The sequence below is a fragment of the Aotus nancymaae genome, unplaced genomic scaffold, assembly GCF_030222135.1.
Source record: "Aotus nancymaae isolate 86718 unplaced genomic scaffold, 86718_ANA_hifiasm-v0.15.2.pri h1tg000032l_0, whole genome shotgun sequence".
Lineage (NCBI taxonomy): Eukaryota > Metazoa > Chordata > Mammalia > Primates > Aotidae > Aotus > Aotus nancymaae.
In genome coordinates, this window is record NW_026988445.1 from 13,305,324 (window position 1) to 13,333,075 (window position 27,752).

The 27,752-nt window shown below is 40.8% G+C and overlaps 1 protein-coding gene across 1 annotated transcript in view; it reads right to left on the reverse strand.

The window, feature by feature from the left end:
* Positions 1–27,752, reverse strand: part of ACBD3 (acyl-CoA binding domain containing 3) — a 44,060-nt gene that overhangs the window by 12,282 nt on the left and 4,026 nt on the right. Inside the window, exons 2-5 of the mRNA XM_064383569.1 lie at positions 10,091–10,232; positions 8,736–8,876; positions 5,522–5,680; positions 2,427–2,601 (exon numbers count right to left, since the gene is read on the reverse strand). Coding sequence (XP_064239639.1) covers positions 2,427–2,601; positions 5,522–5,680; positions 8,736–8,876; positions 10,091–10,232 — 617 coding nt within the window. The remainder of the gene's footprint in view (positions 1–2,426; positions 2,602–5,521; positions 5,681–8,735; positions 8,877–10,090; positions 10,233–27,752) is intronic.

Below are 27,752 nucleotides of genomic sequence, written 5' to 3' on the forward strand. Positions count from 1 at the left end.
TTGTATTTTTAGTAGAGACGGGGTTTCACCATGTTCGTCAGGCTGGTCTCGAACTCCTGACCTCATGATCTACCTGCCTTGGCCTCCCAAAGTGCTGGGATTATGGGAGTGAGCCACCGTACCCGGCTGCAACCAAGCAATTTGATAAACTAAGTTTGATCCCTCTAATCTCAATTTTGGCTATTTTTTTTTTTTTGAGATGGAGTTTTGCTCTTGTCGCTCAGGCTGGAGTGCAATGGCGCAATCTTGGCTCCCAGGTTCAAGCAATTCTCCTGCCTCAGCCTCCCGAGTAGCTGGGATTAACAGGCATGTGCCATCACACCCAGCTAATTTTGTATTTTTAGTAGAGACAGGGTTTCTCCACGTTGGTCAGGCTGGTCTCGAACTTGCGACTTCAGGTGATCCGCCCGCCTCAGCCTCCCAAAGTGCTGGGATTACAGGCATGAACCACTGTGCCCAGCCTATGTCTTTTTTTTTTTTTCTTTTTTAGAGACAGGGTCTCGCTCTGTCACCCAGGCTGGAATGCAGTAGTGCCATCATAGCTCACTACAGCCTCAAACTCCTGAATATAAGTGATCTTCCCGCCTCAATCTCCCAAGTAACTGGGACTAGAAGCATGCACCACCATGCCTGGCAATTTTTTTTTTTTTTTTTTTAAAGAGATGGGGGTCTCCCTATGTTGCCCAGGCTAGTCTCAAACTCCTGGCCTCAAGCAATCCTTCTGGCCTTGGCATCCCCAGGTGCTGCGATTAAAGGCATGAGCCACTATGCCCAGCCTCCATTATGGCTTTCTAATTTTGTTTCAAAGATTTGTGGTTTTGTCCTACTTGACTTTCTTCTCATTAAGTGATAGCAACCTATAAACAGGACAGAGTGTATACGTTGTTAAAAATGATCTCAGTGCCTATCAAAGAAGCAGGAAAAAGGAAGTAAAACTAAAGTAGAAACAGGCTTCAGAGGAGAGAGAATAAATCCCTCAAAAATACCACTTATTATCTTTAATAAACTCTGGTTTGGTATCTTTTCCTCCTCTTCAGGATTACAAAGAACCTGCAGTGCTTTTTAACTTCTAACTGTTGCTAAAGACTCAGGGGAAAAGGTAGTTTAGGTAAGAATATACATTTTCAAGGAATTTAAAGAGTTTCGCAAAAACAACAAAGATTATTTCATGCAACAAGAAATGCTGAGCAACTATAATGTAACACTTTTCTTCACTCAGATTTTTTGACAGGTGGTAACTGCTTTATAAGTGAAAATTAAGTAAGTTAAACTAAGCTAGGTTAAGTTTAAGGAGGTTTTTTTTGTTTTGTTTTTGGAGATAGAGTCTCGCTCTGTTGCCAAGGCTGGAGAGCAGTGGCACAGTCTCGACTCACTGCAACCTCTGCCTCCAGAGTTCGAGCGATTCTCCCTGCTTCAGTCTCTCAAGTAGTTAGGATTACAGGTGCCCACCACCACTCCCAGCTAATTTTTTGTATTTTTAATAGAGATGGGGTTTCACCATGTTGGCTGGGCTGGCCTTGAACTCCTGACCTCAGGTGATCCACCCGCCTTGGCCTCCCAAAGTGCTGGGATTACAGGCGTGAGCCACCGTGCCTGGCCTAAGGAGGTATTTTATGCCTGCACAAGATATAAAAAATGTATGTAAAATTGGTATCTTCCACAAGTAGAAAAAACACTCACAGGCTAAATCTTTTGTCATTTGATTCCTCTGATAGTCCTGTGAGGTTAATAGGACAGGTGCTTTGATTTTATATCCTATTGTTACAGACTGAAAAGGCAGAACAATCAGAGCAGTAGTAACTTGTCTGAGATCAAACAAGGTAATGTCAAAGCCCGAAAAGAATCCAAGTGTTACCAGACTCCCAGTCCCATGTTCTTTCACCTAAACCAAACTCTCCTATGTGGAAGCAAAATATTTGGGGACAGGCAGTTGAAGGAGGAATAGCAATGTGCTGTTATGAGTGCTACATAACTCTGGTACCTAACACAAAGTCAAATGGACCCAAGCTAGCTCTGCAGAACCAGCCGATGTCTTAGGGCAGGGGAGTCCTCCCACTGGAGGCTGTCCGAGCCTCTGACAGTGCACTGCCTGAAGGACATCTGTGAACTAAGGCTAATTACTCAGGTCCTCATATTCCAGGACCACTATTTAGGGTCTATGCCAGACTCATAATAAAGATACTCAACCCATACAACTCCCAAATACGCTTATGACAATATAACATCATCTGTTGCTTCGAAAAGACTATTTTCTGTCACAACTGCCCGTGCAATTCTCAAGTCTGACTAAAAGATCACCTAAAAGTTACTTTACACCTTAGAGGCTAACTAATGCAAAATTCATTTGCGACTGTTAAAAAAGAACTTGGGTTCCAATGAAACTAAAAACTCTCTCTAAGGCTGAATTCTAGGGTTGGCTATCGTACCTGTTGCTGTGCAAGCTGGACTTGATACAACTGCTGCATATACTGCTGATAGTGTTGCTCCTGCAACTGGCGGATGAGAATTTGCTGCTGTTCGTAGTTCCCTGGATACTGTTGGGCTGCATACTGCTGGAACTGCACGGCAGTCTGGGAGTTTAAAGCTGCCATTATCTGCTGCCTAAAAACATTAAAAATATATATACTAGTCTGGCTATAGGAGATTGTTCATGACAAAATAAAATGTCCTTATTACTTACTTTTATAGTTTGTAACTCTTAAAACAACTAAGCTAGTAATGTATACCAATTAGTATGTGTTCTGGGTTCAGAAGAGAGATTTAAGAAAATAAACCTGGCCTCTAATTTTTTACTTAGGATTTTCCAGGAAAATTTGGGATGGAGGATAAGCATATGATAATCATCATAATTACCATCATAATTACTAACACTTATTGTGCCCTTACTATGTGCCATGCAGTGTTGAAAATACTCACACATGCTAACCCCTTTAGTCTTCACAATAACCCTATGACAGAGGGTTCAGTAACCTGCCCAAGACTATAGTGCTAGTAGATGCTAGAGCCTGATGCAAATCCAGAGCTACACTAATTAACCATGACGATATAAGATGATGGATTGTCATCTCTGACACAGATGAGGTATTTAACTGTTGGCTATGGCCTCTCTACCTAAATACATAAAAAAGAGTAAGAGGCAGAAGAATAGCTGGGAAGATGTTACGGGTGGCCCCGGTAAGTATAAATAAAGCCAGTGAAAATTTGAGGGTCACAACATTTAATTTAAAGCCTGTCTTAATAGAGGAAAATACTGAAAACATCTTGGAATGCTTAGAGATACTCTTATTCTTTTATAGATAAACCACATGCTTCTTTTTTTTTTTTGGAGACAGAGTCTCACTCTGTCAACCATGCTGGAGTGCTGTGGCATGATCTCAACTCACTGCAACCTCTACCTCCCAGGTTCAAGTGATTCTCCTGCCTAAACCTCCCAAGTAGCTGGGATTACAGGCACCCACCACCACACCTGGCTAATCTTTATATTTTCAATAGAGACAGCGTTTCACTATGTTGGCCAGGCTGGTCTCAAACTCCTGACCTCAATTGATCCACCTGCCTCGGCCTCCCAAAGTGCTGGGATTACAGGCATGAACCACCATGCTTTTTAACTTACTTATGTGACCAACTTAACGGAGACCTCAAAGCCATCTATTAATAGATAACAAAGCAAAGCCTCACAAACTTCTGCATACAGCATGACACATGACACTGGATCCACCTAGGACAAACTCCCCACAAAAAGAGCAGCTTTCACAGTCTTCTCCAAAGTTGGATGAGGCCTTGGTTTAGTCTGAGGCTAGCACTGAAGGTTTTTCTGAGAAACTACCCAGAAATAATAAGAAGAAATAAAAAAAAAAAAGAACAAATCAATGGACTCTCATGTTCTCTGGTTTAATCTATGAGCCATGCCACCCCTACAACCTCAGACTTACTTTCCAGGGTTTTACGGGTGTTAATCACTGCCTCCTTGTACCCACAGCTCCCTCTTGAAAAACCCGTCAGTGTCTGAGAGAGCTGCTCTCACAGCCCTCACTGAGTGAGCAATAGTTGCAGCCTCCAAATTGTGTACTAAAAACTACAAATGGATATCTGACATAGACTGGGCCAAAAAGATTCTCTGTCCTGGGAAACTGCAACTGGGTCTCACAGATTCCAGCCAGTCTCTGTCAGATGCATGGAAAGATAGACCAAATAAATCCTGGGATAGCCTTGCATATGCCAAAGCAGAGTGTGACAATTTGCAGAGAGCAAGAATGAAGCAGAGACATAAGCTGAGAGAAGCAGAGACAAGAAACAGAGCGACAAGGCAACCCCAGCTCCTGCTTCCAATCTCTGTAATCTGCAAGTGAACCCCAAATCCTTCTAATACATTCCTTTTGTTTGTTTTGAGACGGAGTCTCACTTTGTCGCCAGGCTGGAGTACAGTGGCACGATCTCAGTTCACTGCAACCGCCGCCTCCTGGGTTCAAGTGATTCCTCTGCCTCTGCCTCCCAAGTAGCTGGGAATACAGGCAGCACATGCCACCATGCCCAGCTAATTTTTTGTATTTTAATAGAGACAGGGTTTCACTACATTGGCCAGGATGGTCTTGATTTCTGACCTCGTGATCTGCCCGCCTTGGCCTCCCAAAGTGCTGGGATTATAGGTGTGAGCCACCACACCCAGCTATTTTTTTTCTGAAATGGAGTTTTGCTCTGTTGCCCAGGCTGGAGTACAATGACATGATCTCGGCTCACTGCAACCTCCGCCTCCCGGGTTCAAGTGATTCTCCTGCCTCAGCCTCCCAAGTAGCTGAGATTACAGGCATGCACCACCACGCCCAGCTAATTTTGTGTGTTTAGTAGATTCGGTTTCTCCATGTTGGTCAGGCTGGTCTCAAACTTCTGACCTCAGGTGATCCACCTGCCTCAGCCTCCCAAAGTGCTGGGATTACAGGCATGAGCCACTGCACCTGGCATACATTCCTCCTTTTGCAACCAACTGATGCTTAAGACCAGACTCTCTATGGTAACAGATCACTGGTAAAAATAGCAAAAAGCTAATACCAGTGTACCTCCCCATCCTGCAAATCACAGAAGTATTCTTAGGGATACGATGGTAAAAAGTCAAGTTATAACAGTATGGAAGCCCTGTTTTTTTTTTTTTTTTTTTTTTTGATACGGAGTTTCGTTCTTGTTGTCCAGGCTGGAGTGCAATGGCCCAATCTCAGCTCACTATAACCTCAGCCTCCTGAGTTCAAGAGATTCTCCTGCCTCAGCCTCCCAAGTAGCTGGAATTACAGGCATATGCCACCATGCCTGGCTAATTGTTTGTATTTTTAGTAGAGATGGGGTTTCACTGTGTTAGCCAGAATGGTCTCCATCTCCTGACCTAAGGTGATCCACCTGCCTCCGCCTCCCAAAGTGCTGGGATTACAGGCATGAGCCACCGTGCCCGGCCCACCCATTTCTTATTTTTATTCTATTTTATTTTATTTTTTCCATTTTTCATTTTAAAACATAAGCCATATAATAAGCTTACTTTTGCTGCTCCAACCGAAGCCTCTCTTCTTCTATCCGTCTCCTTTCTTCTTCCTCCCGTTGAAGCCTTTCCTCCTCTTCTCTCCTACGTTTCTCTTCCTCCTTTTGCAGACGTTCTCTTTCTTCCTCTTCACGCCGCCTTCGCTCCTCCTCCTCCTTCCTAGAAGGCAAAGGATAGAAAATGAACCCTATACATTGAATCCTGTTTAAAAATAATTTAAAATTTAAGTTCTCAGTGAAAACTGACATGATCTTTTTAGAGAACAATGTGGATATATACATCAAAATTTAAAAGGCATACAATTTACTAGCAGAAACTTATATGGAGTAAATCTCACAATATACAAATCATATCAAAAATAATTACTGTTGCACAGCAATAGAAAATGTGTCCACCATAAGATACTACTTAAATCATTATGATATTCCTATACCCTGAAGGATCCCCTCTTATATAGGCTCACAGCACTAAAAGCTTTTCCTTCATAATACCTGCTGTCATTGTAATTAAATGTGTGTGATACATTTAGCAGTAGGTCTGCCTTACCCATTAAAGTAGATGCTCCATAGGGGCAGAGACTGCCTATTTCACACCACTACATCCTCAGGGCTTAGCACAGTGCTGGAAAGATCAAGCACTCAACAAACATGTATAGAAGCAAAAAATTCACCCTCAAACACAGCAGAGTCAAAGGATAGAAGTACATGTCTAATACGTAAAGACATTGAATACATTTGCTTAATGAAATAAAAGATAGATATATAGGAAAAGATCTGGAAGGATACAATCTAAATTTATCAGTTATTATCTATATAAAGGAGAGTGTAATTAAAATAAATATGGGAAAAAAAGATTTTTCAGTTTGTGTTTCATTTATTGCCATAAATGAAAATCTTTATATTGCATATATTTGTGTATTATTTCTGAAATCAAAAAATGTTTTTAAAGCTTTTAATTTAAAAATAATGGTTAACCTCACAGTGCAGCTCTTGCCCAGCTTTTGCCCACCCCACAAGACCTTTCCAAAAAGAACAGATCCTATTACGCTAGGAAAGGACATCTTAACAGTCTGCAAGTGGTTTGGTGTGCAGGGAGGTTGCACATAGGATGAAAGGGAAGATTTCTGAGGAGTATCAGATAAGACACCATTTCTTGGTCCTACCACAAGAACTGTCTGTGCTACCTCACCCTTCTCCCCTCTAACTCTTATAAGTGATTAACGACACACCTGAGCCACAGTCAAGGCTCAAAATATAGCAATAACATGACCTACTTTTTTTTTTTTGAGACAGGGTCTCACTCTGTCACCCACACTGGAGTACAGTGGCATGTTCTTGGCTCACTGCAACTCCACCTCCCAGGCTCCAACAATCCTCCCACCTCAGCCTCCCAAGTAGCTGGAACTATAGGCACCTGCAACCACAACCAGCTAATTTTTGTATTTTTTTGTAGAGATGGGGTTTTGCCATGTTGCTCAGGCTGGTCCTGAACTCTTAAGACTCAAGTGATCTGCCTACCTTGGCCTCCCAAAGTGCTGGGATTACAGATGTGAGCCACCACAGGCACGAGCCACCGTACTTGGCCATGACCTACTTTTAATGTGTCATAGCTGGTACAGGGCAAGAAGGGTCCCAAGCTAGAGCTTAAACTTCAGAATAGATGAAGTCTACTCTTAAACACTTTAAAATAATTCTATATGGACTTTATCCCATGACAAAAGTATATTTCAGCTTTACAGGTTGAGTAGTAACTTTTGACAATGCTTAAGAGAAATATGCATATATCATTAAAATAAGAACTTAAAATCAATATATATATATACTACTTCTACAGACATCATAGCAGTATCTCATTGATCCAACATCACTACACTGGCCTGTAGGACATAAATCAATTTTCCACTTCAAGAAACTTTATTCTCAGAAGAATCAAAACTTTTCCTTTAGATTAAAAAAAACAACTTTCTTTGGATAAATAGCTTCTGAAAATGTAATCAAGCCATTTCCTATTATCCTAAACAGGAATAAATCATATCTGATGTTCCATCTCTTGATGACTCAGGGGTTATAGCTATTAACATAAAAACTGCACATCATACTATTGTGATGGAGAAGTTTACCTTCATATTAAATGGCCCCTGACTGCCATGCTTTTATAATTCTTGTGTCTATTTTTCATGGTTTCTATTATGTCCCTCACTATCAAGCTATTTTCTCTTTTTATCTGCTTTTTCTAATCCAGGTTAAGGTAGAAAACCAGAGAATCAATTGTTTTTAAAGAATAACATCAGCTGGGCACAGTGGCTCACGCCTGTAATCCCAGTACTTTGGGAGGTCGAGGCAGGTGGATTACCTGAAGTCAGGAGTTTGAGATCAGCCTGGCCAACATGGTAAAACCTCATTTCTACTAAGAACTTTTAGCTGGGTTTGGTGGTGGGTACTTGTAATCCCAGCTACTCGAAAGGGTGAGGCAGGAGAACTGCTTGAACCCAGGAGGCAGAGGTTGCCGTGAACTGAGATCATGTCACTGCACCCCAGCCTGAGCAACAGAGCAAGACTCTGTCTCAAAAAAAAAAAAAAAAAAAAAAAAAGTATAACATAACCTGAAGAAAAATTGGGTTTGTAGCATCACTTTCATCACCTAAAATTTTACATAGTCAAAGTTGTTGAAAATATAGCCACTAGATGAATAAGGTGTAACTGTAATTCTAATTCACAACTACAAGAGAATCCCATAAACACAAACAGCATATTCAGTAGCTCCTCCTCCAAAACTTGAAAATAATCAGTAAGTCAGCTGGAAGGCAAAGCCAATATGAATATCTATATAAGGTAGCACAGCTGCTAACCATGAAATGGAGCATGAGGATTCTAAAAGCTCAAGGGAGACTGCAACAAAGGGTATGTCAGACCACAGGACAGAGAGGAGGGAGTGGTTGAGTTTACGGTGGAGCTTATTCAGAAACTTAGCGTAATAAAACAAAAGGAAGGCTGCCATGATGGATGGGAGGTTCCTTTTAAAGGCATGGCCAGTAGGCAGCAGCCCTTCCTCCCACTAAAACTCATAATATAAATACCTGCTCCACCAGGAAGTCTGAACAATTGCCACAAGAAGTGGGGATCCAAGGAAAGCACCTTATCTAGAACAGACACTCCATAAAGCAAAAGCATCAGTATACTGGGCTGTGCAGTGGTAACATGCCCTCAAACTTCACCTTTTTTTTTCTTGCTCTTCCTTCTCTATTTTGTGGGATGCAACATATGTTGAAAAGAGATGGCAACACCTATTTAAGAGCTTGACAAACTCTACCATGGCATCCTCTTTAGACATGTTTCCCAGGGCTGCCCATTCTCTCCTGTAAGGAATAACAAGAAAAGTTACCTCCTCTTCTTAATAGAATGAGAACTTGATTGAATTTAAACCTAAATATGAACAATTCTCAATTATAACTGAGAATATAAAATGAAGAATGATTCTACTACAAGCAAAAGGCTCAAAACTTCAAGTTTTAACAAGTATGTATTTACTTACTAAATTAGATATGCCACACACAATCCAAACAACTGCATTGCTGACGATTCCCAAATAGCAAAAGGGTACCAATGTTTTCTTTTTTTTTTTTTTTTTTTTGAGACAGGTCTCACTTTGTTGCCCAGACTGGAGTGCAGTGGTGCAATCTTAGCTCACCAGAACCTCTATCTCCCAGGCTCAAGCGATTCTCCTGAATAGCTGGGATTATAGGCATGTGCCACTACTGCCAGCTAATTTTTCCTTTTTTTGAGACAGAGTCTCACTCTGTCGCCCAGGCTGGAGTGCAGTGGTGTGATCTCGGCCCACTGAAACTTCCACCTCCTGGGTTCAAGCGATTCCCCTGCCTCAGTCTCACGAGTAGCTGGGACTACAGGTGCACCATCATGCCCAGCTAATTTTTGTATTTTTAGTAGAGATGAGGTTTCATCATATTGGCCAGGCTGGTCTCAAACTCCTGACCTTGTGATCTGCCCGCCTCAGCTTCCCAAAGTGCTGGGAATACAGGTGCGAGTCACCGTGCCCGGCCTAATTTTTTTATTTTTAGTAGAGATGGGGTTTCACCATGTTGGCCAGGCTGGTCTCAAACTCCTGACCTCAAATGATCCACCCACCTCGGCCTCCCAAAGTGCTGGGATTATAGGTGCAAGCTGCTGCACCTGGTATATTTTTCTTACATAATATTTGAGTCTTAAACAAAATACTCAATGTACTCTTTTTTGTCACAATTTTCTTTATGTTTCAATAAGGGAATCAATTACTATGTATTTTAAATGGCCGCTTTTAATATTATTTGGGAAGAATCAAATGAAGTTCTACTTATCATATGTTCATAATCAGATGAGTACAGTTCTTCCATAATATTTAGCCATAACCATCTCTAAGCTAAAAACAGATAAACATCTGAAGACTCCACAAGCTGCAAAAATGTTCAGTTCCTATTCTAAGCTAATGAACCAGCTATTCGCATCTTAACCAATACATACTGTACCCTTTGCCAACATTATCCTCATTAAATTCACTACACAGAAAAACACTTACCTCCTGTCATTCCCTAACACATCAAAGAATCCAACCTCAGGACAAGTGTCTGGATTATACGGGCCCATAAGAACCTGCTTATGCAGTGCCACAAGCTTCAGTTTTTCTTCATAAGTTGGATGAAATGCTTTGCCATCTTTTTCTATAAGAAAAAGAAACACAAAGAAAATAATTAGCACTGGCAAAATACATGATTTTCAACATTATATACTAAAGCTTTGCTACAAAGTATGTAACAAACTGCCCGTAATAGACACAAACACTGAAATTTTTATTTCAATTACTACTTTCTTTTTCTCTTTTTTTTTGTCTATGGTATTCAATAATACATTTTTTTTTTTTTTATTGTTAGAGTCTTACTCTGTTGCTCAGGCTGGACTCCAATGGTGTGATGCTGGCTCACTGCAGCCTTGACCTCCCTAACTCAAATGATCCTCCTACCTCAGCACCCCCCACAAATAGCGGGGGCTACACATGTGTGCCACCAAACCCAGCTATTTTTGTATGTTTTGCAGAGAAAGGGCTGCGCAGGCTGGTCTCAAACTCTTGGGCCTCTCGTCTCAGAATTCTTTCCAAAAGTGCCCTGGGATTTGAGCCAGCATGCCTGGCCCAATTATTACATTTTATCAGTAACAGAGCTGACTGGGCATGGTGGCTCATGCCTGTAATCCCAGAACTTTGAGAAGTCAAATCAGGAGGATCACAAGGTCAGGAGACCGAGACTATCCTGGCTAAGAGGGTGAAATACGGTCTCTACTAAAAATACAAAAAATTAGCCGAGCGTGGTGGTACACGCCTGTAGTCCCAGCTGCTTGGGAGGCTGAGGCAGGAGAATCGCTTGAACCCAGGAGGCAGAGGTTGCAGTGAGCCAAGATCGAACCACTGCAATCTAGCCTGGGGTGACAGAGCAAGACTCCATCTCAATAAATAAATAAATAATAAATAAATAAATATATGAGCCTAAAATGGAAATCCTGAATGCTAATTTTTTTTTTTCTTTTTTTTTTTTTGAGAAAAAGTCTTGCTTTATTGCCCAGGCTGGAATGCAGCGGCACGATCACAGCTCATTGCAGCCTCAACATGCTGGGCTTAAGCTATCCTCCCACCTCAGCCGCCAGAGCACCTGGGACTACAGAAACATGCACCATCATACCTGAATAATATTCTTATTTTTGTAGAGACAAAGTCTCACTATGTTGCCCAGGCTAGTCTCAAACTCCTGAGCTCAAATGATTCTCCCGCCTCAGTCTCTCAAAGTGCCAGCATTACAGATGTGAACCACCATGCCTAGCCTGAATTACGTTGTAAAAATAAGCCAACTATCAACGTTTATGCTAAAGCTACTATGGAAAAACCCATCTGCCAAGCTACAGTCAGGCTGTAGCCTTGACATCCCAGGCTTAAGCAATCCTTCTGCCTCAGCCTCCCAAGAAGCTGGGCCTACAGGCACGTGCCACCACATCTGGCTAATTTTTTACTTCTTGCAGAGGCAATGTCTTACAATGTTGCCCAGACAGGTCTTCAACTCCTGGGCTCAAGCAATTCTCCTGCCTCAGCCTCCCAAAATACTGGGATTACAGGTATTAGCCACCATGCCCAGTCCAACAATTGGTTTTTAAAATAGTTTTTTTAAAAAATAATTTTTAGCCAAGAGAAAATAAAAACTTAAAATAATTTTATATTAGTGCCTTTTAACATGATCATGCATAAGAGAATACAAACACTTTGAAAGGCTGTCTTAAAAAATGTATCCATCCCACTGAGGCAGTATGATGTGGTGGAAAAGGCTTTGGAATTGGATGGCCTAGGTTTAAATCTCATCTGAGACACTTCCTAGCTATGTGACCATTCAACCTCTCAGTTTATTCATCAATAAAGAGAGGGTTACACTTCAGAGGTTGCTACTTCAAAGGTAATAGAATTATTATTAACAACTATTAATGCTTTTCTTTCCTTCATCTGATTGCATCTGGTAGGTTTCCATATAGGCAATTAAGACTGCAGCCAGTTTGACCTATAAAGACTAACTGCCACCAACATTTAAAAGCAGTATGAAATTGGGTTCTGGTAAAATGGGAAATACTGAGAGAACAGTTCTGCTTCTTTGATAAATGGCAGCATTAACTACTGGTTGATTCCAATAACAGACTACCAGATTTTAAAAAAGGGGGGAGGGGGCTTGAAAGCAGTATATGCTACCTATATGTCTCACTCATGCATACAGTGGTGAAATAAAATCACTAATGAGTGAGAAGAATATGGGTTAAAGAACAGCAGGAAACTCAGAGAAGAAAAAATGTAGAAGCTGCCAATAAATGTCCAACAAGATATTCAACCCCACTAGCCAAGAAATAGAAATTAAAAGCATTAGATACCAAGACCACCACCTCCCATCAGATAAACAAAAAAAATTAGATAACATTGAAAGCTGTTAAGATCCTGCAAACAGGTACCCATTCTCATATATGAATGCTGTAAGTATAAACTGTTACTGTTATCTTGAAGGGCAATTTGGCAATAAACAATAGTCCCCACCTTATCCCCTAGCGGATGCTTAAAACCGCATAGTACTGAACCCTATATATATTATGTTTTCCCTATATGTACGTATCTATAATTTATAAATTAGACACAATAAGAGATTAACAAGAATAAAATATAACAATTATAACAATATACAACAATAAGTTATGTGAATGTGGGGTCTCTCACTCTCTCTCAAAATATCTCATTGTACTCCACTCACCTATTTTCAGACCTGATGGACCTCACGTATCTGAAACCAGGGAAAGCAAAACCATAGACAAGGAAAGACTCCTGTATTTCAAAACTATAAATGCATATGCCCTATGATCCACTCACTCCAGTTCTCATTACATATGCTTGATAAGCACTCCCACATATATAGAAGGAATTAGATACAAGGACACTCATTGCAGCACTGTTTTCTTATTACGAGAAATAACTTAAAAGGTTATCAATAAGGGAAAGTTGAAACAATGAGGTACAGTCATGTTCTGCATAATGGCATGTCAGTCAAGGACAGATTGTTTATATGACTGTAGTCCCATAAGATTATAACGGAGCTGAAAATTTCCTATGGCCTAGTGGTGTGGCAGCTGCCGTAACATGGTGCAATACATAACTCAAGTATTTATGGTGATGCTGGTGTAAACAAACCTACTGTGCTGCCAGTTATATAGAAGTATATAGCACATACAACTATGGACAACACATAATATTTGGTGACACTAATCATCAAATACTTGATAAGGATATTAGTCACCAAAAGTTTTCTTACCCTATTATGTCACATAGCCCAAAACAACTTCCTTCTCACTTTTTTTTGAGATGGAGTCTCGCTCTGTTTGCCTAGGCTGGAGTGCAGTGAGTAGCACAATCTCAGCTCACGGCAGCCTCTGCTTCCTGGGTTCAAGTGATTCTCCTGCCTCGGCCTCCGGAGTAGCTGGGACTACAGGTGTGCACTACCACACATGGCTAGTTTTTATATTTTTAGCAGAGATGGGGTTTCATCACATTGGCCAGGCTGGTTGGTCTCCAACTTCTGACCTCAGGTGATCCACCCACCTCAGCCTCCCATAGTACTGGGATTACAGGCGTGAGCCAACTTGTCCAGTCCCTTCTCACTTTTAACAAATAGTGGTTAAGTTGAAAAATAGCTCCAACTTCAGATCTTAGCCTTGAGATTTAGAAAGATTTTGTTTTTTAAAACAAAAGAAAGGCATTGACCAGTCAGGCGCGATGGCTCACACCTGTAATCCCAGTACTTTGGGAGGCCAAGGCAGGTGGATCACCTGAGATCAAGAGTTCAACACCAGCTTAGCCAACATGGCAAAACTGTCTCTACTAAAAATATAAAAATTACCAGGCGCAGTGGCATGTGCCTGTAGTCCCAGTTACTCAGGAGGCTGAGGCTGGAGGATCACTTGAGCCCAAGAGTTCTGGGCTGTAGTGTGCTATGCAGATCGGGTGTCCACACTAAGTTTGGCATTAACATGGTGACCTCCCGGGAGCAGGGGACCACCAGGTTGCCTAAGGAGGGGTGAACTGGCCCAGGTCAGAAACGGAGCAGGTCAAAACTCCCGTGCTGATCAGTAGTAGGATTGTGCCTGTGAATAGCCACTGCACTCCAGCCTGGGCAACATAGTGAGACCCTGTCTCTATTAAAAAAAAAATTTAAAAAAAGAAGAAAATATAAAAATTAGCTGGGCGTGGTGGCACACATCTGTAATTCCAGCTACTCAGGAGGCTGAAGCAGAATTGCTTGAATGAGATGGAGGTGGCAACGAGCCGAGATCATGCCACTGCACTCCAGCCTGGGTGACAGAGCAAAACTGCATCTCAAAAACAAAGAAAGAAAGATGATAACCTGTATCATTTTATGTTGAGCCTTATAAAAGAACGTATGCTGCCAATGATTCAAGAAAAAAAGATGTGGTGGGCCTGAGAGTGTACTTTTCCTTCCTTTTTTTAAGTATAAATTCAATTAAGTGGTTTTAACTAAATAAATGTCAGTAAAGCTAAAATCACGTGGAAACTATTCACCTGAAGACCACTTTTCTGGTCATGCAATATAGCAATTTTGAACATACACACAAAAAAATTATTATTTTTGTTGCAGGAGGGTGATTTGAATAGATGAGGCAAATGGATATGAAAAATCTTTTTTGAAATTTATTACTATTACTATAAAATTATCTGTAAAATACTGCTATTTGGGTTTTTTACTAATGGAGGGAGGGTTCCTTTCCTACCAGATGATAAATTTGCTTCTTTTTGAGACAGGGTCTCACTCTGTTGCCCAGGCTGGAGGGCAGTGGCACAATCACAGCTCACTGTAGCATTGAACTCCTGGGCTCAAGGGATTCTTCCACCTCAGCCTCCTGAGTAACCGGAACTACCAGTGAGTGCCACTATGCCCAGCTAATTTTTGTGTTTTTGTAGAGACAGGGTTTCCCCATGTTGCCCAAGCTGGTCTTGAGCTCCTGGCCTCAAGTAATCAACCCCCTCTAGCCTTCCAAAGTGCTAGGATTACAGACATGAGCCACCATGCCTGGCCAGTTATCTTCTTTATTTTAAACATTTGGTAATGTGAACTAGACGCAAGGTCTTTGAAGGATGGTGAGTAAACAATTTTTTTTTTTTTGAGACAGAGTCTCACTTTGTCACCCAGGCTGGAGTGCAGTGGCACAATCTTGGCTCAATGCAACCTCCATTTCCCAGGTTCAAGCGCTTCTCCTGCCTCAGCCTCTCAAGTAGCTGGAATTACAGGCACGCACCATCACACCCGGCTAATTTTTGTATTTTTTAGTAGAAATGAGGTTTCACCATGTTGGCCAAGTTGGCCTCGAACTCCTGACCTCAGGTGATCCGCCCACCTGGGCCTCCCAAAGTGCCGGGATTACAGGTGTGACCACTGCACCTGGTTGAGTTTCAGTACTTTTAGATGTTATTTTAATATCTGCCCTTTTTATACCTGACAGAATTAAAAATATAATGCAAATTTAAAAAGTATTTTTATTTATTTACTTTTGAGATGGAGTCTCGCTGTTACCCACAATGGAGCACGGTGGCGTGATCTCAGCTCACTGCAACCTCTACCTCCCAGGTTTAAGCAATTCTCGTGTCTCAGCCTCCTGAGTAGCTGGGACTACAGGTGTGTGCCACCATGCCCTGCTAATTTTTGTATTTTTAGTAGAGACTGGGTTTCACAATGTTGGGTTGGCCAGGCTGGTTCTGAACTCCTGACCTCAGGTGACCTGCCTGCCTTGGCCTCCCAAAATGCTGGGATTAAAGGCGTGAGTCACCATGCCCGGCCAATAAAGGTATTTTTAAAAAGAGGAATACGTGGCCAGGCATGGTGGCTCACGTGTGTAATCCCAACACTTTGGGAGACTGGGGCGGGTGAATCACCTGAGGTCAGGAGTATGATACCATCCTAGCATGGTGAAACCCTGCCTCTACTTAAAATACAAAAATTAGCCAGGTATGGTGGAGCATGCCTGTAATCCCAGCTACTTAGGAGGCTAAGGCAAGAGAATTGCTTGAACCCAGGAGGTGGAGGTTGCAGTGAGCGGAGATCGCACCACTGCACTCCAGCCTGGGCAACAAGAGCAAGGCTGGTGTGATCCATCTAAAAAAAAAACTCTATCTCAAAAACAAAACAAAACAAAAAAAAGGGGTCGGGGGTGGCATATGTTTTCAGTGTTAGTCCTGGTGATGCAGTTCAACAGATTCACTGACCACTGTGAACTTCAGTGCTGAAATCTACATTTTTGTGCACAGGCCCACATCAAAAAACACACCCAGCAAATCTCACAAAAGAAATTGACTTTATGGGTCAACTACTATGAGAATGAACAAAACAGTATATCCATTCTTGTGAACTATCCTGGCATTTCCATTTACTCTTTTATGTACTTACTAGTTTTAAGAATTGCTGTACTGCCAGCTGCAGTGACACGTACCTGTAGTCCCACCTATTTGGCAGGCTGAGACAGAAGGATCATTTGGGCCCACAAGTCAGAATCTAGCCTGGGCAATCTATCAAGATTCTGTCTCTAAAGAAAATAAAAATAGTTGCTCTATAATCCTTTCTTTAAATCTTATTACTGAATCTCCAAATTAATCATTTTTCTAGATGGGAACCAAAATTGTCTCAAAAAAAAATCAAGAAAACTACCAGCCAGGTGCAGTGGCTCAGGCCTGCAATCTCAACACTCTGGGAGTCTGAAGTGGGAGGATGACTTGAGTCCAGGAGTTCGAGACTAACCTGGGCAAACCACAAGACCTCATTTCTACAAAACAAAACAAAACAAAACAAAAAACAAAAAACAGCTGGGCGCAGTGGCTCATGCCTGTAATCCCAGCGCTTTGGGAGGCCAAGGCGGATGGATCACGAGGTCAGGAGTTCAAGACTTAGCCTAGCCAAGACGGTGAAATCCTGTCTCTACTAAAAATACAGAAATTAGCTGGGTGTGGTGGCGGGTGCCTGTAACCCCAGCTACTTGGGACACTGAGGCAGAGAATTGCTTGAACCTGGGAGGCAGAGGTGGCAGTGAGCCGAGATTGCACCACTGCACTCCAGCCTGGGCAACAGAGCAAGACTCTGTCTCAAAAAAAAAAAAAAAAAAAAAAAAATTAAAACAACAACAAAACAAAAAAACAGCTGGGCACGGTGGCAAGTGCCTGTAGTTCGGGCTTCTCCGGAGGCTCAGGATTGCTTGAGCCTGGAGGTCAATAAACGGTGAAAGCACCACTGAACTCTAGCCTAGGTGACAGATGAAGACCCTGTTTAAAAACAAACAATGGCCACGTCTTTGTAGCAATGTGTAAGAAAAAAACAAACAAACAAGCAAACAAACAAACCCAGCTGGGTCTGGTGGCTCATGCCTGCAACCCCAGTACTTTGGAAAGCTAGGGTAGGTGGACTGCTTGAGTCCAGGAGTTTGAAACTAGCCTGTGCAACATGGTGAAACCCAGTCTCCACACACATACAAAAAACCCCAAAATTAGCTAGGCATGGTGGTGTGCACCGTAGTCCCAGCTACTTGGGTGGCCAAGACAAGAGCATCCCTTGAGCCTGGGGGTTGAGACTGTGGTGAGATGTGATGATGCCACTGCACTCCAGCCTGGATGACAGAGTGAGATCCTGTCTGAAAATAAAACAAAACTCAAATATTAATACTAATAATTATTTTGGAAAGACTGTATTACAAATTAATTTTATTTATTCATTTTTTATTTTCCCAATTTTCGATAAGCATATGTACTTTGTAATCAAACGCACATACACATTTTATTTTTTAACACACATTTTTAAAGTCAAAGCAATGTATTTTCAGCCTTTGGGATGAGGTTAAGAGGTCAATTATTCTCTCAAGGAATATACAAACCCCAGGAGGCTGTGCTAATCCCAACCAACTTTGGTATAGCACTGTCCACACTGTTATGAAGTTCTAAGCTTTAAAAACAAACACACACAGAAAAAAATCCTTCACAATCTATATTGTTAGGCAGACTATTAGTATTACACAAAAAGGTACTTCTCTCTTACTCTTCAGGTGGCTCTGGTTGACACATCCCAAGGGTTTAGTCTTTTAAATCCGATAAGAATAATTTTCTTTTCTTTTTTTTTTTTAAGACAGTCTCGCTCTGTCACCCAAGCTGGAGTGTAGTAGCATGATCTCAGTTCACTGCAACTTCCGCCTCCCAGGTTCAAATGATTTTCCTGCCTCAGCCTCCTCAGTAGCTGAGATTACAGAAGTGCACTACCACGCCTCGCTAATTTTTAAATTTTTAGTAGAGACAGGTTTCACCATGCTGACCAGGCTGTTCTCAAACTCCTGACATCAGGTGATCTGCCTGACTCAGACTTCCAAAGTGCTGGGATTACAGGCATGAGCCACTGTGCCTGGCCAAGAATAATTTTCTTCTAAATTATTTCTGGTACCATAGATGTTAAACGTAGTTAGCAGGAAAGAATTAATAAGGACTGTTAACTGCACAGACACAAAAAGCCTTGCAGAAACTCAAAACTCTTTAATCAGGGCCCTATTCCTAAGGGAAAGTTCTATTTCAGTCCTCCCAGAAGGGAACACAGGCATCAACACACACTGCACCTGGCTGTGGCTAAACCCTTGGGATGTGTCAACCAGGGCCACCTGAAGAGTAAGAAAGAAGTACCTTTTTGTGTAATACTAATAGTCTGCCTAACAATATAGATTGTGAAGGATTTTTTCTGTGTGTGTTTGTTTTTGAAGCTTAGAACTTCAATACTGTGTGGATAGTGCTATACCAAAGTTGGTTGGGATTAGCACAGCCTCCTGGGGTTTGTATATTCCTTGGGAGAATAACTGATCTCTTAACCTCATCCCAAAGGCTGAAAATACATTGCACTCATTAAGTTAATTATTAATATTACAAAGTTATTTAATTCAATCAACTTTGGAATTCTGCTTTCTATGGCAACCAAAACTAAACATAAATCATGCTCAGAAAAGAAAACATGCAGATAAACTTCCATTTAAACGTGATCAATTGAACACACACAATTACCTCTGATTCTTAATGAAATCCCACTAAAAGGAATAAGGAAGCCAATTTAGAGAACCCTGGAAAGGTTCACAAATTAAGGCATCAGGTTCTTTAAAGGCTGAAGTCTAGATGAAAACAGGAATCTGGTTTAAAATCTATATAAGATGTAAGTAGCCACCCTCCCTCCATTGTGTTTGGCAACCCCAAGCGGGCAGATGGCTACCTTGCCCCTACATCAGAGGGCTGGATATATACTAGAGAAAATGAATCAGGGATGCTCCAGATGTTAGGACACCTGGCTTAGAGTGTACTACTAGACAGATAAAAGAAATGTTTTCCCAGAAAATGGTTAAGCACCTCCCACTCATCCCCCGCTTCTCTTGCCTAGTTCCTGAATGTAGGCAACCAGGTTCATATATCCCAGGCAGGGGACAGGAGTATTTTCTTTAAAAACTGGCCCCAAATAAAGACCTACAGACACTGATTTGAAAAACGCTGATATTTGAGGGTTCCTCTACAAAACTTGTGCCTCATCACCTTAGAAAAAAGGTTTCTACTTTAATGTTACAATTAGATGTTTAGTACCTTATCCTTTAACATGAAATACTCAAGGATCACCAGACTTTGGAGGAAAGCTTCCAACATGGAAACAAAAAAACTAAAATAAATTTTAACAGTGAAAGAACATTCAAAATTTATATTCAATATCCTCAGAAACAGAAGTTAATGCAAACATGAAGCAAAACAAGATACTTTGGGAAAAAAAAAAGACAATTCAGAGAAGAAAGAATTCTTGGAAATTAAAATTGTAAAAAAACAAATTAAATCTAGAAGATGGAGCTGAAGATATTTCCTGGAAAACAGAGCAAAAAAAATAAACATGGAAAATAGGGTAGAAAAGATAAGAGAATTAGAAGTTTAATCCAAATGATCAATTATCTGACTATTAATAGTACCAAAGAGTGAAAACAGAGAAAAAAAAGAGAAAATTATCAAAGAAATAATAAAGGAAGATTTCCCTGAAATGAAGGATTCAAGTTTCCAAACTAAAAAGACTGTCACAAATATTCAGCAAAATCACTGAAAACAAACGAGGAGACAATAATTCTGAAATTTCTCAACATGGAGATTAAAGAGGAGATCCTTTGTACTTCTAGAAAGAAAAACTGGTCATACACACAGGACAAAGAATCAGAATGACTATAGACTTCTTAAGAATATGAATACTGAAGGCTAGAAAACAATGGAATAATGCCTTCAAATTTTCGGAGGGAAATTATTCCCAATCTAGACTTTTATGCCCAATCAAATAAATCAAAAGTGACAGTAAAACACACACATTTTTGAAAAGGCATGGACTCATGTACTCTTTTCATAAGAAGATACTAAGGGATGTACTTTTCCAAAGTAATGGAATAAATAAAAACAACAACAAAGGAAAATAAGTGATTCAGGGAAAACAGAATCCAACACAATAGGAAAAGGCGAAGATTCTAGGAATGACAGTTGGGCAGCGGACGTAACTAAGTCTCATCACAAACACTAAAACTGGTTCAAAAATTTAAGGACATTTAAGATAGACGTCTTTAAAAAAAGGTTTGCACAAGAACAAAAATGTAATCAAAGTGCATGATCTGTTTCAGCTATGAATAACATAAAAACAAACAGCAAACACCAGTTTAACCACAAAACGTGAAATAAAATTAGGAGTCTAAGAAGAGGAAAGAAGAATAGACATACGTAAGTTAGAATTTTTTTTTTTTCAATTAAAGCAGCAGTAGGAAAATGGAAGCAAATACCAGAAGAAACAGTTAAAATAATGGAAAGCAGCTGCCTTAGGGGAGGGGGCCTAGGAAATGGGAAAACAACAGAAACAGGATGACTATTTTTCATTATAAATTTTATAGTACAACTTCACCTTTTCAATTGCTCTGGTTTCCACTTTTAATAAAAAGGTAAAAGGAATAACTCATATGCACAAGTTCAGCAATCAATTAATAAGCTACTAAGACACAAGTGGTGGGCAGAATAATGGCTCCTCAAAGATACTTCACTTCTGGAACCTGTGAATATGTTAGGTTACTTGCAAGGGAGAATTAAAGTTGCAGTTGACCTTATCCTGAACTACTCATGTAGGCCCAATGTAATCATAAGGGTCCTTATAAATGGAAGATTAGAAGAGTCAGAGACTTGAAGAAGCTACGGTGGCTCTGAAGATGGAGGAAGGGGCATAAACAAAAGCTTGCAGGTGCTCCCTGGAAGCGCCTGGAAAAGACAAACAAATTCTACTCTAGAGCCTCCAGAAGAAACAAAACCCTGCAGACACCTTGATTTTACCCCAACAAAACCTATCTCTAACCTGAAGAACGATAAAAGTGTATGTGTGGGGTTTTTTTGTTTATTGTTTTGCTTGTGGTCATATTTATTATTACAATTTTTTATACCTTCTTTAACAACAGTTGTGATCCTGGTGGTCTTTAGCAAGAGGGCATTCAGAGAAGCATTATTTAACTTTGGTATTATGGGTGAATGAGAAATCACTATCATGATAAAAACTGTGACTATATGAACATGAAAAGTTAAATATACAAGAAAAAATGCCTCAAGTTCTGTGCATATGATAATACTGACTCGCAATGCCAAATGAATAATCAGCAAAATTATAAGGCTGATTATAAAGCTTATCTGATTCATGACTGTCAATGAGATATTTTAATATTTCTTCTTAGTAAATTAAAAAACAATATTTGTTAGTAGATGAATTGTTAGAAAGTTTATGAACTGCTTTCAAAGAAACATGTCCAGCAACTTTGAGGAAAAAAATGCATATTATTTTTAATTACATACAATCAAACATAATTGATAATAGTATGAAGGATTACATTCAGCCATGAATAACAGAAAACACCCACAATATTCCTGAAAGAGGAAGGTGCTTATTCTTACATCAAAGTACTGGGTGAAAACAGTCACTGCACAATGCAGCAGAGGAACAAGCTCTCATGTAGCTATTTTTGACAGTACCATTGTAGCTGTCATCTTGAATCAGGAACAGTCAATACAAGTATGAACAGAGGAGTTTACTAAACAAATCAGGTCTTCTATCAATTTAATCGGTAGACTACAGGAGTCAGAGCATCAGAGAATCTTCTCAACCATGACAGCACGAATTGGATGTCTGATACACAGATTACGGCTTGCAGGAAAACCCAGAGTGTAGATGGATTTTTAGCATGAGTTGTTTTAAGCCACTAATTTTTTCTTTTGAGACAGGGTCTTGCTCTGTAGCTCAGGCTGGAGTACAGTGGCGTGATCTCAGCTCACAGCAACCTCTGCCTCCTGGGTTCATGTGATTCTCCTGCCTCAGCCCCGTGAGTAGGTGGGGCTACAGGTACAAGCCACCAATGCCTATCTAATTTTTGTGGTTTTGGCAGAGATGGGGTTTCCCCATATTGCCCAGGCTAGTCTTGAACTCCTGAGCTCAAAGTGAACCAACTGCCTCAACCTCCCAAAGTGCTAGGATTACAGGCGTGAGCCACTACACCCAGCCCAAGCCACTTAGTAAGTAAGAACATGTAGATGCCATTATCCGTTTTTAATTGCTTGAAAATGTGTTTTGCATATCATGTCAGTTTCTTATTGCTCTTGTAACCAGTTACCACTAAACTTACAAGTATTTAACTTTACAGTTCAAATAGGACAGCATAATTTGATAATAGCCTTATAATCGGTCACCAAGTCCAAAGCTCTGAAAGATTTTTTTTTTTTTGAGAGGGAGTTTCGCTTTGTTGCCCAGGCTGGAGTGCAGTGGCGTGATCTCAGCTCACTGCAACCTCCACCTCCCAGGTTCAAGTGATTCTCCTGCCTCAGCCTCCCAAGTAGCTGAGATTACAGGTGTGCACCACCATGACTGCCTAATTTTTGTATTTTTAGTAGAGACAGGGTTTCACCATGTTGGTCAGGCTGGTCTCAAAGTCCTGACCTCAAGTGACCTGCCTGCTTCAGCCTCTCAAAGAGCTGGGATTACAGGCATGAGCCACTGCACCCGGCCCCAAAGCTCTGAAAAATTACAACTAAGTCCCTCCCACCTGAAATTAAGTATACAAAAGATTATTAGGTTCATACCTCAATTGCTATTTTATAGGAGAAATCACATTTTTTGTCTTCTCTCTGGAGGCAAAGGAATGTACCAAATTATTTCAACATGTGGAAGGGATGTTAAAGATAGGCGACTGAACTGCAAACTAAAGCTCAAATCCTCTCTACAATATCCACCCAGCAACTGCTAACCTATGCTGAATACTTCCTGGTGATGAGAACTCACTGTCCCAAAGAAGTCTAATCCATCTTTGAATAGCTGTGATTCTTACTTAGCTCTTTATTCTGAGTTGATATCTCTCAACTCCATCCGCAGGGTTTATTTCCTGTTCTCAGCATTAACTAAAACACATCAGACCTCAAAAATATCTATTGTGTTTTCCCTGAGTTCTCTCTTCCCTTGGCTAAAGACTCCCAGCTTAGTCAATCATACCTCAAATTTAAATTTAATTTCGAGCTCTGCTGTTAAGTATATAACATGGACAAGTTATTTAATCTTTTGAAGTCTGTTTTGTTATCAATAAAATGGAGATAATACTGCTCCTTAGGGCTCATGTGAGAGTTAGAAATGTGTCCCAAAATCTTGGTAGAGTGCCTGCATAGAGCAGACGCTAATTAAACAGCAGCCATTATGATAATAATGGCAGGGATTTGAATTCCCACTCGATACAAGTTGCTCTCTTCTGAATGAGCTCCATTTTGTCTTTAACGCTGAAGAATGATGCCTCAAATGCAAAGCAGTATCCAGGGCTTGTCTGAGGTGTACTCCCTGGTGCAGAGGAGAACAGGATTCTCTCTCTCTTCCCTCATCCTAGGTACCATATTTCCACCAAAGCAGCCTAAGATCAAATCTGTTTTATTTCATGGCCGTATCACATTGTCGCCTCACACAGAATATATTTTGATTAAAATCCATCTTTTAGAAATATTAAAACTGAAAAACTGGCTAGGCATGGTTAGCCAGCGGGGGTGGTGCATGCCTGTAATCCCAGCCACTTGGGAGGCTGAGGCAGGAGAATCGTTTGAACCCAGGAGGTGGAGGTTGCAGTGAGCCAAGATCGCACCATTGCACTTCAGCCTGGGCAACAAGAATGAAACTCTGTCTACAAAAAAAAAAAAAAAAAAAAAAAGGCTGGGTGTGGTGGCTCACACCAAGGCGGGTGGATCACGAGGTCAGGAAAGCGAGACCATCCTGGCTAACACAGTGAAACCCCGTCTCTACTAAAAATACAAAAAATTAGCTGACCATGGTGGCACACACCTATAGTCTCAGCTACTCAGGAGGCTAAGTCAGGAGAATCTCTTGAACCCAGGAGGTAGAGGTTGCAGTAAGCCAAGATTGCGCCACTGCACTCCAGCTTGGGCAGCAGAGCCAGACTCCATCTCAAAAACAAACAAAAAACTGAAAAACCACATCTTCCTCATGTTGGATTGAGACAAAAAAAAATCTCAATTGACAAATTTTTATACTACTTACTTATGAGAAAGGATCATATCTGGGCATGGTGGCTCATGTGTGTAATCCCAGCACTTTTGGAGGCCAAGGCGGGTGGATCACGAGGTCAGGAGTTCAAGACTAGCCTGGCCAACATAAAACACTATCTCTACTAAAAATACAAAAATTAGCCAGGTGTGGTGGTATGTGCCTGCAGTCCCAGCTACTCAGGAGGCTAAGGCAGGAGAGTCGTTTGAACCCAGGAGGTGGAGGTTGCCGTGAGCTGAGACCAGGCCATTGCACTCCAGTCTGGGTGACAGAGCAAGACTCCGTCACAGGAAAAAAAAAAAAAAAAAAAAAGGCCAGCACAGTGCCTCATGCCTATAATCCTAGCACTTTGGGAGGCTAAGGTGGGTGGATCATCTGAAGTTAGGAGTTCAAGACCAGCTTGGCCAACATGGTGAAACCCCATCTCTACCAAAAAAAAAAAAAAAAAAAAATTAGCAGGGCATGGTGGTGCACACCTATAATCCCAGCTACTCTGGAGGCTGAAGCAGGAGAATCGCTAGAACCCGGGAGGCAGAGGTTGTGGTGGAACAAGATCGCATCATTGCACTCCAGCCTGGGCAGCAAGAGCAAAACTCCATCTCAAAAAAAAAAAAGGATAATACAATGCAGTATTCCTGAATCAATGAGTAAGAAACACTCTGGGAATTGCCTAGCGTGTACTAACTGCTTAGTAAAAGTTTTAAGACTTTCCCTCCATTAACTCAAAACATCCATGATCAATTCTCAGAGGTACCTCCTTTATAACAACATAAGCAGCTACAAAATACCAATAGCCAGGCATTCTGCTAAGAGTTTATACATATAATTTCTTATAACTCCTAAAACAGCTCTTTGAGTACAGGAAGGCAAAAAAGTTAACAAAATTAAGTAGCAGAGCAAGGAAAACACACCTAGAGAGTGTTGAGTCCAGAGCTTACCTTTCTAAATACTGATTCACAGTAGCTCTTGTATCAGTTAAATTCTTCAAGCTACAGTTTGTATACTTTCATGCACTGCACATGTGATAAAGGGAAGCCTCAGGAAAATGTTAATATCATTACATAAAAACACATACACACCCCTGAATTCAATCAAAGGAAAATTTTGGTTCAGTTCAAATTTAACATGAACTTGGTGGCTATAATTTACATCTGTCTCTTAGGTCTATATATCCTCCTACAGTATTACCTACTTATGTCAAAAGGTAAAGATAATAAAAGAAAAAAAAACTCAAAATTTAATAGATGTTCTATAGTAACATATAAACTTAAAATTATCTGAGGATAGACCACTGAAGTCCAGGAGGCACACTAATTATATGTTTCCAAGGAATAAATTACCGTTATCCAGTATTTTAAAACGTTACTGAGGCCATTTTATAAAAGCTCTTGTAGTTACTTATGTTTAAAGAAGACAACATGAAATGGAACCATTTCAGTTGCCCATTTGACTGCCATCATTAATATAACTCTCTCCCAACATATAATACTCTGCTATCAGTAATATAATTGAATATAATCAATAGCAATGGTAGCAGTAATATATCAACTATTCCATAAAGAAAATGAGTCCAAGACTTACCTTCCAAATAACTTAGGGGCCTGAGGCAGGATCCTCATCTCAGAAATGGGGTCAATACCCTTATAGAAGGGCTCTTAGAGAATTAAACAAAATAATGTATATACAGTTTTTAGCATAGTACCTGAGATTCAGTAAGCATCTAGTCAATAACTATTGACATCACTCTGAATTTTTAAATTAATGTAATCAATCTACCAGCTTAATGTAATAGGGCAATAAAGTATTAGAGAAGGAAAAGTCCACCCTAAAGAACTCTAAGAACCAAAATACAATTCCCCAGGTCAACTCCATCCAAGAAGTATAAAGGCCATAATAAAACGAACCCACTGGATTCCTGTGGATCCTTAACCCAAGGAGATAAGAAAACCTAACTTAACATTGCTAAAATAGAACTGGGCAACTTTGGCCGGGCATGGAGGCTCATGCCTGTAATCCCAGCACTTTGAGAGGCCAAGGCAGGTGAATCGATTGAGTTCAGGAGCTCAAGACCAGCTTGGGCAACAAAGCGAGAGACCCATCTCTACAAAAAAAACACAAAAATTAGCTTGTCGTGGTGGTGCAGGCCTGTGGTCCCAGCCACAGGAGGCTGAGGTGGGAGGATGGCTTGAGCCTGGGAGGCATAGGTTGCAGTGAGCCAAGACGATGCCACTGCCCTCTAGTGTAGGTGACAAAACCAGCCTATCTTAAAAAAAAAAAAAAGAATTAGGCAACTTTGCTCCTCCCTTTAAAAACCTCCAGTGGTTCCTCACTGTCTAATCTACTGACAAAAAGGCTTAACTATTACTATTTACATGGCCAGGAGTGATGGTTCACACCTGTAGTCCCAGCACTTTGGAAGGCTGAGGTCAGAAGTTCACTATCAGGCTGGCCAATGTGATGAAACCCCATCGCTAGTAATAATACAAAAATTAGCCGGGCGTGGTGGCACAAGCCTGTAAGCTTAGCTACTCAGCCTCGCAGGAGAACTGCTTGAACCTAGGAGGCAGAGGTTACAATGAGTGGAGAGTGTGCCACTGTACTCCAGCCTCAGTGACAGAGCAAGACTCCGTCTCAAAAAAAAAAAAAAAAAAATTTTTGCATGCAAATCCTTCCAAGATCTGAACTCAGTTGCCTTCCCAGCCGTCTTCAGGAAACTGCTATTTTCCATGTTGCAAACACACATGCCTTGCCTTTTCATGGCTTTCATGGCTCTTGGCCTTCCCCCACTCTGGAATGGCGTCTGCTTCCCCAGTCCTCCACACTGTATTGCAGTTGTCACTGGGTCCTACTCTTTTGGACTATAAGCAAAACAGAATGTACTGTTCATTTATAGTTGTGACCTAATATAAAACTATCCATAATGAGGGCTCAATAATGTCTGAAATTTAGATGGTAAAATACTAACTTATATTTACCCATATCTTCATCTATTTTACTGTCATAAAAAATTAAGAATAGTTGACA